We start from the raw sequence: 24,281 nt of genomic DNA, 5'->3' as shown, positions 1-24,281 counted from the left end.
TATATAGCCTTTTGAAGTTTACAAAACACCTTTTGAATATTACCTCATTTTATCCTTACAATAGCCCTGAAGGGTAAGTGCTATTATCATTGCTATTTAACAGCTAAGGAAACTGAGGCAAACAGAGGTTAAGTGACTGGCCCAGGGTCACACTGCTAATAAGTGTCTGAGGCAGGGAATTTAGGTCTTCCTGGCTCTAGGCCCAGTGCTCTATCCATGGTTATCACTCAGCTGGCTCTAAAACTTGGAGAAGTAGGTACTATTAATTAATTAACTTTCTTCATTTTACAATTGAGGAAAGTCAGGCAAAAAGGGATTAAGACATTTTCCCAAGGCCACATAATTCAGCTCATAAGTGTCTGAGGCAGGATGTGAACTCAGGTCTATCCTGCTTCAAGGTCCAGGGCTCTATCCATTGTTCCACCTAAAGATAACATAAGGTTTCTTCTTTCCATGGCCCAGAATTCTCATTGCAGTATCCAAGTATGCAAATAAAGGGAATTAAAATTCTTAGGAAAACACAATATAGTACACATGCGCACACACATGCATATAACAAAGTCAGTCTGACAGACAGTGCTGACCATTCCCAGTGTATGAAGAAGCAGACAGAGGCAGCCCAGAGCACACAACTATCAATCTCACCATATGCCACTCGGTGCATCGCAGGCCATTTTCTGTCTTAGATCAATTCTGTTCGGTGTTACTGTGATTGTTTTCAGGATGTTGATCACAGGTCGAGATCTGAAAGGGGGAAAGAAACAAGAAAACCCATTTAGAATTCTGTTGGCCTCTCCCTTGAACTTCCTCTTCAAATGGTCTTTCTACATGAAGGTCAGGAGTACACAACTGGGCAGAGATGTTTGGAATCCCAGGACTCAGAACCTGAAGAGACTTTAGAGGTTGCAGAACCCACTCCCCACATTTTACAGGTGGGGATACTGAGGCCCAGACAGGTTATGTGACTTATCTTGAATCACCCAACTACTAAGTAGAAGAGCCTGATCTTGAACTCAAGTCTTCCTCCTCCAAATCTAGTCTTCTTTTTATTATACAAAAAAGTTGATACAAAACCAAGTGTGGGCTGGATGTAGCCCACAGGCTATGGTTCCCTGATTTTTTCCATGCAGCCTCTTTCAGTCTGATGGATCAACAATGTGTTGAAGTGTTAAAAGCAATTCAAGCTGAAAGTAACTGATAATAGGAATTTTAGCTTCAAGGATCTGATTTCTTGAAAAAGAAAAGAAACTAAATTCTTTGGCGAATCATTTTAACAGCTATTCTTTCTGAGCTCTGATATTACACAGGGTGGATGCCCACTCTGTACTGATCTATCAATATTTTCCTGTTTTAATCCTTCTCAAGACATAAACAGATATCCATGTTTCTCTCTTTTGTGCTTCGCACAATTTTTATTCCTCTGTCCTTTCCATTCCTCTAAAGGAAGATTAGAATCCATGTCACAAGAAGGGATCTACAATTAGCACAGCAGGGAAGACAACACAGCTGAGTCGTGGAGATGGCAAGGGAACAGGTGCGCTGACTGTGACAGTCGAGCACACCAGCCTGGAGATGATGTCCCGAGGTGTGGGTGGCTGTCTGCTCTCCCAGACTACAGCACCATTCATTCTCTTCATCACTGCTGGTGTCTGCCACTCACCACCCCCATGGCCACGTCTAATCATGGCCACCGCCATTCACTTCCCTCCTCCCTCCATTCTTCTTCACTTTTTTCAGTCTTCTTTGTTTTTTCTCCCTCGTCTCCAGATGTGTTCCTTAGTTGCCAAGTGCTCAGGGAGCGGCTGCTTCTTCACTTGTAAAATAATAAAATAATCAGGCTGTGTGTGTGTGTGTGTGTGTGTGTGTGTGTGTGTGTGTGTGTGTGTTTCCACCCACTTCCAGGTCTAAAGCCATTCTGGAAGCCAAGAGTTCTGGGAAGCTTTTTTCCATATAGGCGAGGTTTTCCACTACATTTCTTTCTTTCTTTTTTTTTTTTTAAAGCAATCGGGGTTTAAGTAATTTGCTCAAGGTTACACAGCCAGGTGTTTCTGGGTGGGTGCTAAGTGTCTGAGCCCGCATTTGATCCCCAGGTCATCCCGACATTGGAGCCAGTGCTCTTACTCGCTGTGCTACCTGGCCGCCCCCACTACATTTCTTTTAAAATATTCTTTAATTTAAAAAATGTATTAATTTTTAAGTGCTTTTTCTCTCAGTTCATCTAAAATGACACAGACCTCTACTAAAGCACTTCTCTGACACCTGAGCATGGTAAGGAGCTGGCCCTGGGACTCAAAAGCTAGGTAAGTAGAGTGCATTCCACCATGCTTCAGAGAGGCTAGTTAACAACAGGCGTTGACAAAGTGGCTCCTATGTTAAGTTCTGAGGATACAAAGAAAGGAAAAAACCATCTCTGCCCTCAAGGAGTTCACCTTCTAATGGGAGAGAGACCACACCAGCGACTATGGCTATACAAGATGTATACAGTGCAAATGGAGGAACTCTCAGAGGACACTAGGACTTGCAGGAGAGAGGGAAGAGAAAATGGGACTAGGAGAGGTATTCACACAAAGTGGAATCTGAAGTGAGTCTTTTAGTAAGTTAGGGAAGCCCAGAGGCAGAGGCAAGGAGAGAACCCAGTAAGAAGGTGTTAAGAGTCAGGAGACAGGAAGCAAGGCCAGCATCACTAGAATGTAGGGTATGTGTGGAGGAGAGGGAAAGGGGATAAAACATATAAAGCCTGGAAAGGCAGGAAAGGCTCCGGCTAGGAAGGGATGTAAAAGTCAAACAGGATCAAACCCATTTGATCACAGTGATAATAGGGGAGCCACTGGAGTTTACTGATCATTTCTTGTTTAACTATCAGCCTAGGCTCATTTACTAGGCTTGCCAAAACAGTTCCCTATGACCACCTTCCACAGGGGTTCTTTTTTGTTTTTTAGATTTTTTTTTTCATTTTGCAGGGGGGAAGATAGGGTAATTGGGGTTAAGTGACTTGCCCAAGGTCACACAGCTAGTTTTGTGTTGTGTCTAAGAGGCCAGATTTGAACTCAGATCCTCCTGACTCCAGGGCCAGTGCTCTATTCACTGCGCCACCTAGCTGCCCCCACAGGGGTTCTTAACCTGAGGGTCTATGGATAGATTTTGGGAAGTCCATAATCTTGGATGGAAAAAAAAGGTATCTTTTGTTTTGTTTTGTTGTTGCTGTGCAGTTGTTTTTCAGTTGAGTACAACTTTTCGTGACAACATTTGGGTTTTCCTTGGCAAAAATACCAATTGTTTCGCCATTTCCTTTTCCATCTCATTTTATATATGGGGAAATTGAGGCAAACAGGATTAAGTGACTTGCTCAGAATCACATAGCTAGGAAGTGTCTGAGGCCAGATTTGAACTAAGTCTTCCTGATTCCAGGTCCAGCACTGTATCTACTGTACCTCTAACTAACATCTGGCATTTTCTTCCATTATTGAATTAATTATTCTGAGAAGAGATCGATTGACTTCAGGGTCTATGGCACAAAAAAAGCTTATGAAGCTCTGGTTCTATTAATTTGCAAATGAACTGGGAGCTCATCCATGAATTGTGTTTCCATGCTAATGAAATAGCAGATGGCTGAAGCACTGCAATACTTACTATATTAGAAAACTGTTTTTTGGTTTTTCTTTAAAACCTTAAATAATTCTCAAAGCCAAAGAATATCTTCAAAATTAAATTTTTTTAAATTTGCCTTTGCAAACAGAGACACTAATAAGCTTTTGAAATTTCAATCTAAATTATCATTTTAAAAGCCATTAAAAATGTCAATTTGTATGATTAAAGGCACATATGTGTACCTGAAAATCGACACTGAATCTGAGAGCGAGCCAACAGCAACATCAGGATAGGAATTTTTATCCAGGTCCATATTTCCAGCAATTGAGTAGCCAAAGTATCGAGATTTACCCTCAAGAACCTAGAATGAGAAGGTATACAGAATATTAGATTATTCAAATGAATGTTTTGGCCATGTTTTGTAAAAGAAATACAACATTTCTTTTGACACATGTTCCTTTAAAGTTCATCTACAGGCACCCCAATTTATAATCCCAAAGTTCAAGTATTTTGGTTCATCCAAGGCTTCCAATTTATGTTGCATCTACACAGGAGAAGTGTGTAATTATCTGATTAGCTTGTTCCATGTACAAAGCTAATCTGGATAATTCAATTTTTTTAAAAAGCTCTTATTTTCCTTAATAGCAGTTTTGAGGGCTTGAATCATCCAGGTAATTGCAATAATTCTCCACTTCATTCCACCTTGGTGGATACAAGCCGAAATATGCATTTAGCAAGGCTGTAGAAGGAAATCCTGTTTCAGAGAGCTACTTTGTAAAATACAGAAAGGCTATATAGTTAAAACTATTCCTTGTTTGGGATTATTTTGATCCCTAGCTGCTTATTTATAATATTTTAAAATTAAAATAAATAGGTCATGGAGTTTGTCTCCAGAAGTAAATTTCCCAGTGCTAAAGATTTTTTTTAAAATTCAATTTGGACCTGAGAATTTTATGTTGTGGCACAAAAACAAATTTTGAAATAACTGGTCAATGATACTGAGTCACCTGTGTTGGTTTGGTATTTATTCCACTTGGAGAGCCGTGATAGATAAAAACCTTCCCCAAATCATCGTAAGGTGCTCCCACTGCAATATCTGTTGAACATATAACAGTTGGACAGGCATTTACATTTCCAAAAGTCACAAACAAGTATTCTTATAAGATTTTAGACACACTAATTGCTGGAAGTCACTTTCACATTTAGACCATCAGTATTTCGTCATCCGTTGTCTCACCTGGGTATCCATCTTGATTAACATCGCCGATGCTTTCGACTGCAATGCCAAACATGGAATCTTTGGTGCCATTAAGACGAATAGGCTTGACGTTATTCCATTTGCCTTGCTGATTAATGTAGACATACACAGCACCCCCAACTTCTCCATCTCTATCAAAATACTGTGGTGCTCCAATAACTATATCTTGCCAGCTTCAAATATAACAAAGGGAAGAATTATATACAGTTAGGTCAAAATACTTTAAAAGTTTAGGGGTATAAGGCTCCTATCCATATTGCTGAAATGCATAGTTGGCTTGTCATCATCAGCATAGAGGTGGGTCCAAAATCCCTCTAGTTATCAAATACTGAAGGCTATATCTAGAAGAAATGGTGTGTCAAAGTAGTACTTTTGGTTCAGGGGAAGCAGGAAATCATCCTGTTTTGGACCATACTAATCTGGTCCAGTTCTTGAGATATCTGAAAAGGTGGATAGTATATAGGATGGGAAATTTTGGTCCTGCATTAACTCTCATAATGAGCCCCTTCATGGTGTCTCAATCCAAGTGGGAGAGGATTTAGGAGTCCTGGTTTGATCAAAATCCCCTGAGTATTGCACTCCAACTCCTAGAAAGGTTGTAAATACTAACCAGACTACATTATCCTTTCTAGTCACTACTTTCCCCACTGTGGTTTCGATATGTTAAGGGTTGGCATAAAAAATTAAATGGGAATTTTTTGAGAGTTTTGTGAAAACAGCAGATGACACATGAAGGCCAGCAGATGATAGAGGAAAAAAAATTTAGAAACTCAGAAATATATAAAGTATATGTATAATACTACATAATATCAACACCCCATAAAAGAAAAAAGAAAAAATTCAGACATCTTCTCTGGTACAAAGGAAGGATCAAATAATTTTACATGGATTTTCCAGATTGCGGGGACATCATGTCCCTAACCCCTACGATGTGGAAGAGATAATTATTAATTACGGATCATGACATTTTCCTATTCACCATCTACACACAACCTTCCTACTGCTTCTAGGATAAAAAACAGAAACATGTTCACAACTTGGCCTCAACATATTTCCAATCTCAGTGAACATTTCCCTGCTTCCCAAACTCTGAAATCCAGCCAAACTAGCCCTCTCTCTGTCCCTCACACGTGACTATCCATTTCCCACCTCTGTATCTTTGTACTAGCTGTTTTCCAAGCTTGGAACACACTTCTTCAGCTCCGCCATATATAGGGGCCCCCTTCTCCTTCAAGGCCCAGCTCAAGCACCACAGCCTTTCCTGATTCCTCCTTGCTCTGTCTCCCCCCCCCCCCAACTGCTACGTGCTTTCCCTCTCAAACTACCTTTTATTTAAATACTTTGTGTTTATTCTCCTTATATTTATCCTGCATAAGCTTACATATGTCATACACTGCTTATATATACCATACTGTAAGTACGAAGGCATTGTTTCATTCTCTGTAATAATTATATCCCCAAAGTCTAGTACTATGCCTGGCACTCAACAAATACTTGTTGCTGGGGTGGCTAGGTGGCGCAATGAATAGAGTATCGGCCCTGGAGTCAGGAGGAGCTGAGTTCAAATCTGGCCTTAAGACACAACACAAAAACTAGCCATGTGACCTTGAGCAAGTCACTTAACCCCAATTGCCCTCCAAAAAGCACTTACTAACTATATGATCCTAGACAAGTCACATAATCCTATTTGCCTCAGTTTCCTTATCTGTAAAATGAGCTGGAGAAGGAAATGACAAACCTCTCCAGTACTATGGTCAATTCTCTGCTCTAAGTTTATTTTTGTAGTTGTGTGAGGAGTGATTTAAGAGGAGAGAGACTAGAAGCAGGGATGCCAATTGGGAAGTTATTATAATAGCACAGGCATAATGTGAGAGAGACCTGAATGAGGGTGGAGAAAAGGGGATCGATGTGAAACATGTGATAGGATAGGTAGAACTTGGCAAGTGATTGAATATGTGGCGTAAAGAAGATTTAAGGAGCAATCTGCATGCCCAACACAACAAAAACAGCAGAGTTTGAAAGAGGGACAGACAGATTTTCAGAGCGTAAATAATGAGTTCTATTTTGGATATGTTAAATTTGAGATGCCAACAGTACACTCTGATCGAGAAGCTCAGCAGCGTACGACAAAGAGGAATCCTAGGTACCACACACTAAGTAGTACAGATCATGGGTACTACTGGGGTTAGTTTAGGCCAAAACCTAGTTCAGATGGTTGTACACTGGAATGGGGCTCTCAATATGTGTGAGAGTCCATATCTAAGGTGGCCTGAATGCTGAAAGCCTGCACACTATTCTTCCCCTTCTCCATTCCAAACCCTCCTTTCTCCAGAGTATTCTGGGATATTCCAACCACTGCTTATAAACAACCAACTCAGTACCACAGAATATCTGCAAAGGCTGACATGTTGAAATACTATGAAGTTTTTAAATTTTATTTACTTTTTTATATATATTAAGCAGCAGTACAAGTCATAAGGTCATTAGAAAATTAGGCAGGCCTAAAACTTATGGGTTTTAATATTTAATATAAAAACTGTATTCCAAAACACAGACAAATGTGATGATGCTCACAGTTATCATGTGCATTTTCTCCAAATAACAGAAATAATGAAGAAAATATGGCAGCTTAGTAAAAATCTGTCAGCAGAACTAAGAAAATCCTTACCAGAAAAAAAACAAAACTATGTGCAAAGTTATCTTCAAGTCCTCAGACTCAGTAAGTAATGAATGCTTTTCAATATAAAAGCAGGAATAAAATAAAAAGTTAAGTCTATTGAGAAATCCTTACCCATCTTTGTTGAGGTCCACTACTGCCACGTCATAGCCAAATGAAGAGGCCAGCCCTTCTCCTTCAAACAGATGCTCAGTAAAAAGATGTGCAGATTTCATGTCTCTCTTTAGGAGAACCACAGCTCCACTATGGTTGGCTCTGGGTGCACCAGACACAAAAGTGATCTCATCTTTAGAGACAATACTTTTTCCTGAATCCAGTGAAAAACCTAGGAAAGCGAGACACATAACATCACAACAACTTTCTATAACAGGAAAGGTTTATGTCACTGGTGTTTCCATTATTACCACCTCCTCCCCACCACCAACCCCATCCACTTTGGTAAATGGACTACAGAGCCAAGAGCCTTGGTATCCAAGCAGAAGAAAAAAAATGAATGATAAGAACTATCAGTGCTTTCTAGGCATATTAAAGACTTCAAAAAGAAAATATCTACTCTGGTTAGCATTTAACAGAGCATGAAGCATTTATACAGCTTTTTTAATGATAAGAACAACCTTTGGATTATAGGATATGCTATATAGAAGATATCTTGGTGTATACACACAGAGGGCATGATTTGACTTTCAGCAGAGTAAAATCCATACAGGAAGTTGGGTTTTACCATTTCACCTTGCATAATACAATTATAAGGTTTTGATATGTTGACATATCTTCTATAATCAATCTCTTCTGTAGTCAGTCAAAAGAGAAATCTTTAATACACAATAGATAGCACATAGATGTTCCAAAGAAACTTGGTTCTCAGTCATGGACATGCAAAAGAAAGGCATGATATAATGCTGATGAGCTTATGTTATATTTGAGAAGCTGCCTGATGGAAAATGCTATTCACATCCAGAGAAAGAACTATGGAATCTGAATGCAGATTGAAGTATACTATTTTCACCTTTTTCCCCCTTTTTGTTTTGATTCTTCTTTCACAAGAAGACTAATGTGGAAATATGTTTAATATGACTGCACACGCATAATCTATATTAGATTGCTTGCTGTCTTGGGGAGGGGGGGAACAGAGGAAGAAAAATGTGAAATTCAAAATCTTATAAAAAAAGAATGTTGAAAACTATCTTTACATGTAATTGGAAAAAATAAAATACTATTTAAAAAAACAAAATGTAATATTAAAAAATTTTGAGAAATTGGTAACAACAGAGGTGAATAAGCTGTAACTTCTCATCACAATTTTCAGTGGACACACCTAACAAGGGCCTGCACCTAATTATTTCAGATTGTTTGCTAGAACTGATTAGTGGAATGCAAGTACTAAAACATATATGTGTGTGCATGTACATATACGTATATGTGTATATATAAGGCACATATACATATAAATGTGTGTAAATATATACCTACATAAATGTGTTTGTGTGTGTGTGTATGTGTGTGTGTGTATACTCATGTGTGTGTGCATGGAGAGAGGAGGGTTGCTGAGGAGGGGGAGTGAACTGGTCAGGTCTGAGGCATAAATGCCAATACCAAACCATTCAAATTTGAGAAATGAATCCTATACAAAAGCACAACAAATACAGGAAAGTATCAGCTTAGCCTCTTTATTTTCTTTAACTTGTGGAAACTTTCACCACTACTGTTCCAATTCTCAAATTAGGAACTGACTTTAAAATATGATCTATAAGAGCTACAGGAAGTTTTGACTGGAATGTTCCATTACCAATTGGTCTCTGAAAGTGGTTCAAGGGCTAAATCCCAGCTATCAAATGCTTTTTATTGTGAAATGGAGTGAGACTTAAAGATAAATGCTGACATGTAAATCAAGGTGGATTTATTTTAAAAAAAAATGACAAAGACAATTTACTTGTCATCATCTCCAGGGTCACAGACCTAGGTAGCTATTCATCATCACATCGGGAGATCTGTCGACCCTTACACTGGGGGGCTGTGTTTTGTAAACAAACTGATCAGGATCTGTATAGGAAACACTGGTCAAAAAGAGAAGGCCTGTATATACACATGGGGAAGAAATCAAAGAAAAAGCAATTATGTTTGGAAAACAAGGTGATAACTGTTGAGTCTCTCTTTAGATAACCAAAGATATGACAGCAGTCAATGGACTCCAAGTTGTAGGGTCACCTCCTCAGACCTCGGATACCTATCCCTTTATTCACAAGAAATAATAACCAAGAAAGTGCTTCGATCAAGCAATAAATCTAGACAGTCGAAAAAACATAACCAACAGTGATGGGTTTGTTTTCTTGTCCTACGGTTGAAACCCTGACACACAAATAAGAAAAAAAAAGTGATAAGAACTATCACTATCCCCTAATTTCTAGGGATATTAAGTACTTCAAAAGAAAACTATCTAGTCTGTTTTGCATTACACAGCTTGAATTATAAAGCATTTATTCAGCTTATAGCTATAGGCTCATTTTCATGATGGCATTAGAATGAGAGTAACACTAGGGCTCTAAGCTATGCCATAATGAGAGCCATACATAATATATGCATCCTTTTGTATGTGCAAGATGGCATGATTTGACTTTCAGCAGAGCTGAATCTATGTAGGTTGAGTTTTTCCATCCCATGCAATGATTATTCACTCAAAAGGAGGTAAAGACAGTGTGACAGAGATGTGTAAATATTTAGAAATGACAGGAAACCTGCGGTCAAAACATTTAGAGGAACATAAGCTCCCTGAGGGCAGGGATTGTTTTTACTTTTTCTTTGTATCCCCATTATTTGGCATAGTGGCTGGCACATAGTAAATCCTTAATATAGGCTTGATTTATTAATAGACATTTTCCATTTTACCGAATTAAAAACTAAAACAAAGGTCAATTTTGGCCAACACACTTGGTATTTCCCATGTTGCATAGATTTCCAAATAAAACTGACTTTAAAAATAAAAGGCAGGGGTGATCTATTAGAACATACTCAAATACCAAGTCTGTGTTCTAACATCAATGTTTAACTTGAAAAGTATCATGAATGTAGGCATGATTCCTAATGGGAAGGAGCACAAACCATTTACAGCAGCCTTCCTTTCCTGTCTCATTGTCAGTCAATGCAGAGATGCAAAATGGCGATCTCACACATTTCAAAGTCTCAAATTCACGTCATTAGTAGTCCTTGATGCTCCCACAGTTCCCACTTTTGAGTCATTTTCACTTGATCTTCATCTTCATCAGGTCTTTCTTTGACTGACTTCCATCTGATTTGTCTTCTGCCTTTCCTTGCTCCTTAACTCAGTCTTTGGTTGTGAATAAATAGTGCTTCAGAACAGAGGCTTTATTTTTCCCTTCCATTTTGTAATTCCTTATTGGATTGCCATATGTCTATAAAGTTAAACCTAACCATTTTTTATAGAAGGTAGTTTTCTAAAATTTCAAAACATAATTAATTTTCTCCTTCAAGCTTCCTTATTTGCAGTAGGATCATAGGACTGAATTGGTAGGACCTTAGGTATCATCTGGTTCAATGTCTTCATTTTACAGGTAAGAAAGCAAAGGCTGAAGGTGATAACAGGGGTTGCCCAAGGTCACAGCAATAGTGAGGCCAAGAATCGTTCTCAAATCTTCTTACACCAAACCCAGTGTTATTTCTGTTACACCAAGGAGGATTTTTTTTAATCGCTTCTATCCAAGTACTTTCTCTTCTTTGTTTGAGACAAATTCTTCAGCTTAGTTTTGGATGGTTGATTTTGTTCTTATGTTTTTGCCATTTTGAAAACCACAGTAATTGTTCTTCATGTCAACTTACACCAAGAATTAGAGGTTTTTAAATCCTATTTATAATTTCCATAGTGCACTTGAATAATTTACAATAGCCATTAGTAACACCAAGAAGCCTTAGGCACAAAGGGATTGACACTTAATCACCATTTTGTAAGTTCTCATCATAGCTCCAGCAGTTAAGCTCAAGCTAGAAACTAAATGTCACAAGCAAGCCAGGACCCAGCTGGCCTAGGTCATACTTACCTTTTAGAGAATGATTCCAAATCACAAAATAAGCACTGCCAAACATAATGGAACTCTTGAGAATAATTTCATAAAGAAGTTTGGTAGTATGCACATGAAATTTCATATTTGGTTATCTTTTTTTTTTTTTATTTCAGTATGGCCCACAGTTAAAAGCCACCAGTGAATGTGATGCACTCCTTCTAATGTACAAAGCAGAGGGCCACATCCCATACCAAGGAATTTTAGGAAGGGTACCAGTTTGGTTAAAAATTGGCATTATTACTCTCTTTAAATAATCTCAAGTCAGGTAGAATTCCATTGCCAAGCCAAAACAGGTGTAGACAGGTACACCCTTCATTCTGGTTTTTATTAGGCAGAATCTAATGAATCCTGGGGTTCTGAGTTTCCAAGATTTGGGGAATGAAGCTCTAGAGAGAGGGACACAGGACTGTAATAGAGCAAGAAACTGGTCTGGAAATGTTTGCCATCTACACTTATTCCTACCTAAATAACTGTTAGCTGGAACAGGAACTAGACTCTCATCGTGGTCAGTCTCACCACCAACTTCATAGGGCCCATCTTCAAAGATATTCATGTCAAAAAAAGTGTTATTCTTTTGCTCTGCACGAACAATTCCTGAAGGAATGAAATGGCAAAAAACAAAAAAGGGAATGAAGACAAAACCGAAAGAAAACAAATGGTTCCTAATACATTTTCCATGTGATCACTGGAGAAAAAATGAGCAGAGTTCAAAGGAGAGTAAGAAAGTGAGAAAGAATAAAGATGAAGTCTATCATAATAACAAAGGTGAAAAGAATATAACTGTCATCCAAGTAAATTCTAGAGTCAAGAAAATGGAGACTGTGATAATTTAAAAAAAATAGATGCCTTGAATCTTAAAGAAATCTCTATGACGTCATGAAACAAGATGAAAACATGATGTTTGCTATAAAATCTGTAGATTATGTGTATACGTTTAATTTTAAAAATAGAATTTCATATCATATACTCAAACACTCTGCTGCTCATGCAAAAAAATTAAAGAAAGTCCCAGAAATATAACCAAACTCCAAGCTCATCCTATCTCCGCTACAAGAGCTGACAGTTACACAGTGCTTTAGGGTCTAGAATTGCTTTCCATAAGTTATCTTCATGCTACCCTTGTGAGGTAGGAAGGACAGCTATTATTAGGACCATTTTACAGCTGAAGAAAATGAGGTCAAAGAAATTAAGGGACTTGCTCCAGGTTACCAGGCAAGAATGAGGCAGAGCTGGGGCACCAACCCAAGGCTGCTGCCTTCAAATCCCATTGCTATTTCTAAAACACCCCCTGCTGTGAGTCCTTTTCCACAAAAACTGGAAGAAGCATCCTCTTGTAGTTATTAGTAATAATTCCTCTTTGTTCAAGAGAAATCATTTAAAATCTCTAAATACCATTTCAACATGGTTAGAGCCACGTGGCAGGCACAGAAGGCATGTTGAGAGATTATACCTTTTGTAAAGGAGACCCATGGGCAGATTAGGTAAAAATGTAATTATGAAATTTATCAGAGGGCAGTATTCGTAAGAATCATTTTTAACAAAAACCAAATTTTGAAAAGGCCCCAAAAGAAAGAAGGAAAAATTTAAAGCTATTTTTTCCTAGGGGAAAAAAAAAAAAATCAATAAAATTCTTATTGTTATTATTTTTTTTAAATCAGGAAAGTTTCTTCTTGCCATGAGGTAGAAGAAAGCCAGTCATTCATTTGTTTTCTACACTTTCAATGTCTGACAAAATTATTTTTATTATACCAGTACAAGTTTTTAATATTACTACTGTGGACAAAATTACCTGACTGCCTCCCTGTCTCCCCCAACCACACTTTTCCTTGAAGAGATCTTCTCAGCATCTCCTAATTTAACTGATATCAATTGAACTGACTGCTTTACCTTACTGTAGGCATATGACATCCTAGGAAAAGATGCAACCAAAGAAACATCCACTACTTTATGCATTCACCTGTCACCCTTTAACTTTTCTTGATGCTTACACATAATGATTTGAGGAAAAAAAACATTCACCTCCTGTTAAGACTCCTGTTAAGAGTCGCTTAACAGATATCAAACTTGATAGTAGTAACCATTACAGTCACACTGCAAAGAAAATTATTATTTCCATGTATCACATGTTTGCTTACATATGATAGATACATATTAAAAACAGCAAGTTAAATAAAGATGAACTAAAAAAATTAAGACTGAAGAAGAATGTAAATGTGGCATTGTAAACCTTTCCCTTTAAAACATAAGATTTAGAGGTAGGAAAAAAAATTAGGATATTTTGTTTTAATCTACTCCTGTTTCTTCTACGCTACACTCTTCAAGGAGAGTCTTGCTTATTCTTTTTAGTCTAGTTGAGACATTCTGAAGGATTAACTTTTTTAAATAGTGTAATAATATTTTTACTCCTTTATTTCATTTGCCCCTTGTATTTGCATAAATAACACTACTCTCTTGTTTGGTTTTCTCCTACAGCTACAGACTGCTAAAATCTGTCCTTCTTTATTAGATGCTTAAAACTATTAGAGATTTTTGACAATGTTTTCTTCCAAAATCAAGATCCTATAGATCATTTTTTGTACTATTTTTTAAAAATTTCTAGATAACAAAAATTTGTTATCTAGTAATAAAGTGCTCCTTTGGACAAACTTAATCTTCACTGTAGGGGTGACAGCAGCAGTTAAAATACTTTGAATCCTCAAGATTAGTTTTATAGATAATGACCATTCCAGCTTCAAGACATGGTGTTTTGTGACCAAAATTAAACCCAGAAAAGTAAAAATTCTTTGGCAAAAGTAAAATTACCAAACATACATATATAACACACATACATACACATATACATACATGTATACATATGTAAATACATAAAGATATAGATGCAGATACTGATAGATATATATTTTCCTACCTTTTCCCTATCTTACTATATCTAATCATTTATTTTCAATTAAGTATAATTCAAAAGTTATTTTTTTATTGATAATTGTGTATTTCATGAAAAGGATACACAGGTTCCAGTCACCCACAGTTTTTCCCATGGCTCTCAGAGGAATAATACTGCCTGTCTGCAAGGAGACAGGTTCTCTTACCTTTCCAATTGTAAGTGCCTGGGGCTCCAAAAACAATGTAATGGAAATCTTTAGTAAAAGTTGCAGATACACCTTGCTGACACGAACCAAATTTCTCATGGCCTCTCAAACGGCCATCACAAAAACTCCAATCTCCACCATCCATGTCATCTTCAATGGTAAGAGACTGACTCAACACATAACACCTCCCAATTATGTCCCGAGACTCCTGTTTGGTGTTAACATGTTGCCTTCTCTCATAGCGATGGGCACATGTCTGTGAGGTGGAAGAGAGAAAAGCACAATTTAGTCTGTAAAAACAGTTCATAACTCTGAGTTTTAGAGAGGGTCAACTGCACAAGGACAATAAAAGGACAAAAGCGATAAAAAACAACAGTTAATTCTATGACTTATAATAATTCATTCATCATTTTAGGATCTGATCAAAAGGCATCCTCTCATTGCTTGGTGAGATGATAACTAGCTAACTTCTAGATACTCAATACACTTCTAGTTCTCACCCAAGTGGAAGTTCCAAGTGCAACTGTTAGATGCTAATTCCCAAAATGCAAAGAAGAAATGGCAAATTCCTCAATGTATTAGAAAAATTTACCAAAACTAAGAAAATGTCCTACTTCCTTCATTTTTAATCAACTCAAAACCAAAAAATTTGTAACTAAAAGTAATTTTATGTTCTGGGAGAAAGAAACCATTGCTACATTTGCACATATACCCAATGCACATCTGATGCTTGAAATAGATTTACATATGTTTGTACACACATGTGTATATATTCAGTTACATGTGTAAATGTACACATTAGTGAGTACACATATACATAAATGTGTGTGTGAATTTATTATAGAGAGAATGTTGCATAAACATAAACCACTGTTTACTCCCAGAAAAGTGAATCCCTCTGCCAAGGAGATCAGCAATTCTTCTGCAACTTACAAAGATGCCTGGGACCCTCAGAGGTTAAGTGATTTGCCTAGAATCAAGCAGTAAGAATGTCAAAGGAAGGCCTTGAACCTAGGTGTCTTCCTGATGCTAAGGCCTACTTCCTACACTATTACAATACTGCCTCTCATTTATTGTATGCGTTACTCTAAAAAGAGGGAAAGAACATATAATCTAAAAAGGTAATAACTCTCTATTTTCCAATATTTTATTACAAAATTCATAGCAACCTCCAGGGTTCTATGAGACATGTATTGAAAACCAATAAAAACACTTATAAATTTCAATAACTAAATCCTTCACCATCCCTTCCTCCTCACCCCCTCCAAAAAAATACCATAAAAATAACAGAATCCTTTGTTTGTTAAATGCCCCTTATTCCTCTTCACAAAGAATGTAAATTCATACAAATATAGTGACCCAATCTATGATGACTCATGCTAACTTTTTATAAATTTTATCTTGTAACATAATTTTTTTTGGTCCAGTCCCGGGTTTAACTGACTTGCACATAGCCACATGGCTAGTCTGTGTCAGAGATGGGATATGAACCCAGGTCTTTCTGATTCCAAGGCTGGCCATCTATCCAATATGCCACCTTGTGTTTCAACTTAACTATATGGATTGCAAATATATTGTATAATTATCAACTTATCAACTCCCGTGGTTTTTAAATGTCTTGACTATTTAGCATATTTGACATATATTTATAATTAATAAATTTGTTTTAACTGTTTATTACTTGTATGTAATTTTTTTTGGAGGCCATTGGAGTTAAGTGATTTGCCCAGGGTCACATAACTACTAAGTGTCTGAGGACACATATGAATTAGGGTCCTCCTGACTCCAGGGCCAGTGTTCTATCCATTGAGACACCTAGCTGCCCCTGTGGTTTTTTAAAAAGGCAATACAAGCCTATTCAAAGTATGCCAAAGAATAAACACTTCCATTGCTCATTATAGTCATTGGTAGCAAAGTCTAAAACAGTTGGACCCTTAAACCTCTGATTCTTAGTACTTACCACCACCTTTCCCCCTGGTCCCTGACTCTGGACAGTGACACCCATCCACTGGTCTTCCTTACTCTCGGAACTAGGGTCAGCTATGATATAAAAAGATAATCACACATATTTTTTAGCACTTTGGAATTCTCTGAGAACATGAACAAAGATATCTGCTTGTTTCTTTAAAAAATAAAATAGTAACTTTCTGCCCCTGGATCCTACCCAGAGATACATAGAAATTATTACCACCCTTAGACAAACTGTAAGAATGTTTAAGAACATTCCACATTTTTTACTTTTAATTTATGAAATAAAACAAGTATTTCTTTTTTTTTGCTTTTTGGAGGAGGGAAGGTAGGGCAATTGGGGTTAAGTGACTTGCCCAAGGTCACACAGCTAGTAAGTGTTAAGTGTCTGAGGCCAAATTTGAACTCAGGTTCTCCTGACTCCAGGGCCAGTGCTCCATTCACTGCGCCACCTAGCCACCCAAAACAAGCAATTCCATAACACAATAATAAAATGATGATTGCGCATGAAACTACAAATCTATTATATATAACTTGCTATTCCTTTTAAATATATAATAAATTTATCATGTAAATTTCTTCTCTCCCCTCTCCCTACCCTAGAGAAGTCTACCATCAGACACCAATATGTATGTATATGTGTATGTAAAATCATTCTAGATATACTTCTACATATCAGTTCTTTCTCAGGCTACAGAAAGCATCTTCCTTCATATGACCTTTGTAGTTAATTTGGATATTTACAATAATCGAAATGACTTGGCTGTTCAATGTTGTCCTTAAAACAATACTGCTATTACTGTATATACAATGTTCTCTTGGTTCTGCGCATTTTGCTCTTAATTATTTCATGTAAGTCTATCCATGTTTTTCTAAAATCAACAAGTTCATCATTTCTTATAGAAAGTTAAGAACTCCAGTTCTTTTTTGAGGGGTGGGGGAGTAATCAGGGTTAAATGACTTGTACAGGGTCACACAGCTAGCAAGTATCTGAGGCTGAATTTGAACTCAGGTCCTCCTGACTCCAGAGCCAGGGCTCTATCCACTGCACCACCTAACTGCCCCATATGTTGTTGAAATATATAATACTATATAATTGCTTGTTAACCCTCTCTTCTACACCTTTTGACACTCAACACAAATACTAAAAGATACTAAATAAAGGGATCAACCAAAGATCCATCCCTACAAGGATTATTAACAAGTGCTTCTTGATGGTGGCAAGAGATAACACTTCTGCACATTACTTTCACTTGTTGCTAGAGGTTACAAGCACAGAAGTGTTTCTTAACTCCAACCTGTAGCCAAGACAGCAAAGTAGGTGCTTCTCAGCCCAAGATATCCAATCAAAGAACACCAGTAGAACTGAATTAATAATGAGTAATAGCACACTTCTCTTCGCTTGAAGTAGAAAAGACCTCAATTCACTTTTTTTCTTTTTGCTAACAACATATTTTCATGTTGTCTCCCCATTGGTTTGTGAACTTCTTGTAGGTAAGGGCTGTTTTTGTCTTTTTTTTGTACACCCACTACTCAACACAGTGCCTGGTATACAACAGGCACTTAATGGATGTTGGCTGATTTGACAATTTAAGCATCCTTTGTAAGTCCCTAAAATGCCAATGATAAGAATTACATTTAACAACCTAGAATGACCTTCCTCTTCATTTTTATTTAATTTTTAACTAGTAAATCACTTTCCTTTGAAGCAATGTGTTGTAGCAGAGAGCATTTGGAATTTTTGGTCAGAAAGAGGTTTCTTCAGTTTCTGCCTCTGATACATACAAGCTGCTATGACCATGGGCAAGTCACTCAACCTGTCTAAGCCTCAGACAGCTCTCTAAGGCTATCATGAGATAGTGGAAGTTTCCACACCAAGTCACAAATCACATTCTGACATAAGTAATCTTCATTATTTGAGCTAATCAAGGACCTGGAATCTAAGCTTTATTCAAGCGAAGTACAAAAAGTTAAGTGGGAAACAACATTTAAGTACTAGCAAGTTCTAACTCCATTTCCAAGTGTAAGGCACTGTGGAGTTTTGCACGTGTCCTCCCCCTGCTTTCAACATTTCTCCCCAAGAAGGCAACAGCATTCAGCGTAATCACTGAGACATAGAGAAGATTTTGCAATCTAGGACTCTAGTAACAGGAAAAGTTAAAACATTAGCAATGGAAGGAACCTGTATTCTTTTTTTCACATTGTAAAAAGTATGGGGGCAGCTGCGTGGCGCAGTGAATAGAGCACCAGCCCTGAAGTCAGGAGGACGGGACCTGAGTTCAAATCCAACCTTAGACACTTAACACTTACTAGCCGTGCGACCTTGGGCAAGTCACTTAACCTTAATTGCCCTAAAAAAAAAAAAGGGCAAAAAGTATGCAGAGACTATAACTATAGTTAATAGTCTAGTTAAAACTGTAAAGAAATAGGGTGGCTAAACATTTCAAGGACAAATGTCTGAAAGTCCCTGGTAGGGCACCACTAAAAAGCTACGTTTTATTGTTTGCAGTCATATCCAACTCTTCATACCCTATTTGGGGCTTTCTTGGCAAAGATACTTGGAGTAGTTTGCCATTTCCTTCTCCAGCTCATTTTACAGATGAGGAAACTGAGCCAACAGGGTTAGGTGATTTGCCCAGGGTCACATAGTACATAAGTGTCTGAGGTTGGATTTTAACTCAGGTCTTCCTGACTCCAGGACCCACACTCCATCCACTGTGCCACCTGGCTGCCCCAAAGAACCACAGAAGTGTTAAAGGGCAGCAAACTGTAAGCAGTATCTCACTCCCTATGGCTCCAGATAAAAAGGCAGTATAAGACAGTGAAGGGAATGCTGGCCTTGGGGATTAGAAAAACCTGTATTTCAAATTCTGGCAGATACTTATTAACTGTGTGATCCTTATTAATTGTGTGGCAGGTCATGTTTCCTCATCTGTAAAATGAAGATAATAACCCATATCCCTCACATAGCTGCTAGAAGAATCAAATTGGGACAATGAATGTAAAGCATTTTGTCAGCCTTTAAAACACTACATGAATGGGAGATACCATTACTATTTATTAGTATATCATTACTGTTTCTCACAAGACAAATTTCTAACACAGCATCCAGAATTTTAACCATGTTTTCAACTTTCACCTTAGGAAAGAGATCTGAAGTTTAGAACCATCTTTTACTTTCAAGCATTTTTCATATCAAATGTGGAGATTCGATTGCTGAGAATAAAATGAAGTCTTATTTTTTTCCTCTGCCATGAATTCATTCTCAGACAATGGCTTTATGCAGTACCTAATTTTGTCAATAGGTGGCAACATCAGCATACTTTATTACTGAAAGGTGTGTTTTGTTTAATCCTTGTTAGGATGGAAGCAATAAAAGCAGCACTTTTTAAACACCTCACTGAGATTTAGGAGCTCATTACTCCCCGAAAGAAAAAGTTTTAGATGCAAACTATCAACATGTAGAACTGCTGATGACACTTGTCAACAAAGATGTTTTATTCCCCTACAGAGCTGTAAAGCACTTGGAGGTCACCTAGGCCAAACTGCCTCCGTTTATAGATAAGGAAACATATGCCTGAGCATATGCGGTGACTGACGCACTCAAATCCACACAGCAAGTAACAGAAGTGGGATTTGAACCAGGGCCCTTTAATTCCAAAGTCGGCTTGCTTTCAATTTATACCCCAATAATCCATTATTGAAAAAGTTAAAGGAGGAAGAGTGAGAAATTCACAATAAAGTCACTACCTTCTAACATGACTCCTCACTATAAGACCTCCCCTGAAACTGTATTTGTCCAAATAAAGTCAGGAAGAATTTACCATCGTTATCAAATTCGATGCGTTGGCAAGGTTCCTGGGATGTGATGTCACAGCTGTATAGGCCTCCTGTCCGGTTGGCTTTCTGTAGTGGAAAAGCTTTGGCTCGAGGGGCCCCAACCAACAACCTGTTGACAAGACAAAAGTAGAGAGAGTGTTTGAGCACCTGGAGAAATTAGCATCTCTAAGATTAGCCAGAATAAGGTGACATTTATAAAGGTTGGTCAAAGACTTTGGCAGATTCTGCCGGCCTGAGGCAGCCTTATCCATTTGTATTAGCTGCCCTCTTAGAATCTGTTTACTCTTTAAGATGTGGTACCCTCTTCTCATCTCCTATCACTGATCCAACTGTTCCCCTCATTGCTCGGCCCACATTAGATTGTAAACTCCTTGAAGGCAGAGACTGTCTTTTGCATCTTTTTACATCCCTGGGGTAAGTAAGCCCTGTAAGCTTAATAATAAGCACAGTACCTGACATATAGTAGGTGCTATATCTATAGCTGTCTATGGATGTAAAATAGATATAGATATAGATTAAAATGGGCATAGTTGTTTGCATGTTTTCTCACTCATTAGAATATGGGTCCCTTAAGGACATATAATGGGAATAGGAATCTGAAGATCTTCCCTGCTGCCTGGCCCCTTGCTAGGCGTAAGCAAATCTAAGAACCTTCCCTGATTTGAAAATATACTCTGCCCCCTAATAGGCTGAATGTGGTCACACAGAGCCTGTGACAGGAGGCTTGTTTTTCAGGAATGCCCACACCTTCTTACTTTGTGATTGGGCAGTGGGTCAAGAAGGCTGTGACATTCTCTGACCCAGGAGAAAGCTATATATACCCTGATGTGAGGTTTTGCACTGGGGCTCACTATGAGAAAAGTTGTGTGATTTGACCAGATGAGACTCTGGGCAGCTGCTGAGCCCCCGGCTTTGAAAACCCAGATGTTGGTGCTTCCCTCTCTGGTAACTAACTAGGTATGGATGTAATGGTCAGGCAGCTGGAAGCCCTGTCTGCTAAACTGTGTTATTTTCTGTTGTAACTTTTGTTTGTATTCTCTGAAGTTCAGGGTGCTTTTTCCCCTGAACTAGGTAAATGATATATGTTTGACTGATTAAAGCAAGAATTGTTAACCCATTTGGAGTTGCCTTCCCTTAGAAAAGCAGATCTAAGAATCTGTGTTAGCAGCCATCCTGGGTATGCTAAGGTGTTTGTTGCTACAGGACACTCTCTTTTCCTTCCATCCTCAGCACAATGCTTGGTACACTGTAGGCACTTAATAAATGGTTACTGATTGGCTGACAGAAAACCAATTATATTGAAATAGTATCAAAATATTTTTCAAAATGTTCAGACACCAGGTTAAGCTTCCTTGCTCTAGAAAGTCAGCTTTTGGCTTCAGGTGATAGCCTATCAACCCACCCACTATAAAGGACTTGCTTTGCTGATATTATGGCAGGTGGTTTTCTTATCTCCTATTTAATGCTCTCCCAGAAGCTCCAACCCTCTGGGTTTGGATAATCAGAGTAAAACTGACTGTCTTTGGAATCAAAGAATTTTAGAGTTGGAAGAGAGGCCAACAATCTCTTTCATTCTAGTAATGTTGCATCATTTTTTGAGATCTGTTTTGCATAGGTAACTCTGGGCGATTATGGAACAATCTGGAGTAGTAAAATGGAAACAAACAACTGAAGGAGATGAAAGAGAGGAGAGGAGGCCGCTGGAAAAGAATCAAAAAGGAGAAAATGAAAAATGACTATTACAGCTACCACTCCCCCCACCCCAGGGTACATTCACATTCTCCAGGTAGCTTGTATTTTTCTGGATAGGAGAAGGGAGATGAAGGGAGGAATAGTGTGGAAGACACTATTAAGTAAGACCTACCTAAGTCCGTCCAATTTTTAGGTCTAAAACATCATAAGAATCGGCGATGTGAGAAGCACCAACAAGCATGTGAGGGGAAGGGGTAAAGGGACCACAGACTTTGCAAGCCCTGCCCAGTGAGATGATATGATGGGGGCTAGCCAAGACTGCTTAATAGAGACAATCAGTCAAGACTACCTAAAATAGATCCAACTACTGTATATCCACTAGTCACTTGGGAGCCTTGGGTGGGGACACTGGGGTAAGAACACAAAAGAAATGAAAGGCAGTTCCCTAATCTTAAAAAGATTACAAATCCAGTTGAAGAGATAAACCTGCATACACAAAATACTAAGACTCCACAGATCCCCATAATTAAATTCAATTGGACAAGCATTTATTAAGTACTTACTATGCACAAGAGATGCAAAACCAGAAACAAATCAAAAAGGCTTAAGATAGAGTACCAAGTGAATAATAAGAATAGCAGGTCACGGGTGGGGGGCTGTCTGTCAAGGTGATGAAGGGGAAAGGAAAGACCACAAATGAAAGGTGAGAATACCAAACTGTTTATATTGTACTAGGATCTTTTTTAGGTGGTAAGCTAAGTGTGGCAAAGAGATGTTCTTTGCTACATCTCAGGAACACTTAGTATAGATGGTGCTCTACAAATATAAGGCATTCAATTCATGTTGTCACCTGACTGACTGCTGTTCTGATCGATGGCCACGTTTAGAGGAAAGATCTGGCAGATATAATTTTCTACAGCTCTGGCTGAATTCTGTGCCAGCGGTAGGGAACTGGTCCAGGTTTTCTGCTTTTTTTTTAATTATTTTTTTTCAATTAATAAAAATCTATTTTTCCCCACCCTATCACCCCATTGAGAGAGAGAATAGAGAAAGAAAAAGAAGAGAAAGAGAAGGAGGGAGAGAAAGATGGAGGAGGAACAAAGTGAGGGAGGTAAAGAGGAGAGAGAAAAAAAGAGGAGAGGAGGAAAGGAGGAAGACGGAAGCATAGGGAGGGAAGGAGAGAGAGGGAAGGAGGGGAGGAGAGAGAGAGAGAAGAGAGAGAGAGAGAGAGAGAGAGAGAGAGAGAGAGAGAGAGAGAGAGAGAGAGAGAGAGAGAGAGAGAAGAGAGAGAGGGAGGGAGAGGAGGATAAAGGCAGGAGAGGGAGAGAGGGAGGTAGCCAGTTGAGCTTAAGCAAAGAAGAAAATCTAAGAGGCAGAGGTGAGCCAAGGGAGTGTATTCTAGGCCTATTCAAAGTCTTTGGAGGCAATAAGTGAGATGTTGTATAGGGAGGTGTGTTTGGACTATAGAATATATGGAGGGATTGGGAAGGCTGTTCAATATCAAGCAGGAGTTTGTATCTGACTTGAGGTAATAGAGAACACCTAGAGAGGGGAATGTAGGGTGTGTGTGCCTGTGCATGTGCTTGAGTGCTTGCATGTGCGTGTGCGTGTGTGTGTGTGTGTGTGTGTGTGTGGTCAGAACTTTGAAGTAAGAAAATCATTCTGTTAGCTATAAGGAGGAAAAATTCACTACAGAGAGATAAGGTAGGAAGACCAATTAAGAGGCTAATGAAATAGTTTAGCTGAAAGGTAAGGAGTGAGAGGTGAAAAGGGCTGAAAACAGGGGGATGGCAGTGTGAGTGGAGAGGAGGGAGCAATGCAAGAGATGTTGCAGAGAGAGGAAAGAAAAAGAAAATATGGAGAAAATCAAATGCGTGAGCTAAAGTCAGTAACAAGTCAAGGATGATTAATGAATGAAGCATTTTTGGAAGCATTTATTAAGCACTTACTATATACAAAATAATGTGCTAAGAAAACTAAGGCAGTCTCTGCTCTCAAGGAGTACAGTTCTGTGGGGATGACATCTACACTGGGAACCAGGGAGATGAAAGAATGGTGATGCCCTCCAGGGAAATTTGGAAAAGAAGTCGGTTTTT

General features: G+C 38.3%; 1 protein-coding gene across 2 annotated transcripts in view; it reads right to left on the bottom strand.

Annotated features, from left to right (window-relative positions):
* The window catches only part of ITGA6 (integrin subunit alpha 6), a 102,555-nt gene that overhangs the window by 23,023 nt on the left and 55,251 nt on the right, over positions 1-24,281 (bottom strand). For both annotated transcript variants that reach the window (XM_069080105.1, XM_069080106.1), the window contains exons 2-10: positions 20,478-20,602; positions 16,646-16,725; positions 14,686-14,941; positions 12,059-12,190; positions 7,638-7,848; positions 4,826-5,019; positions 4,596-4,684; positions 3,831-3,949; positions 646-744 (exon numbers count right to left, since the gene is read on the bottom strand). In XM_069080105.1, coding sequence (XP_068936206.1) covers positions 646-744; positions 3,831-3,949; positions 4,596-4,684; positions 4,826-5,019; positions 7,638-7,848; positions 12,059-12,190; positions 14,686-14,941; positions 16,646-16,725; positions 20,478-20,602 — 1,305 coding nt within the window. The remainder of the gene's footprint in view (positions 1-645; positions 745-3,830; positions 3,950-4,595; positions 4,685-4,825; positions 5,020-7,637; positions 7,849-12,058; positions 12,191-14,685; positions 14,942-16,645; positions 16,726-20,477; positions 20,603-24,281) is intronic.

The sequence above is a fragment of the Petaurus breviceps genome, unplaced genomic scaffold, assembly GCF_028583685.1.
Source record: "Petaurus breviceps papuanus isolate PSGF00001 unplaced genomic scaffold, PetGlider_PUasm1.0 91133, whole genome shotgun sequence".
Lineage (NCBI taxonomy): Eukaryota > Metazoa > Chordata > Mammalia > Diprotodontia > Petauridae > Petaurus > Petaurus breviceps.
The sequence above is the reverse complement of the archived record's forward strand: the minus strand, read 5'-3'. Positions and strand labels throughout refer to the sequence as shown.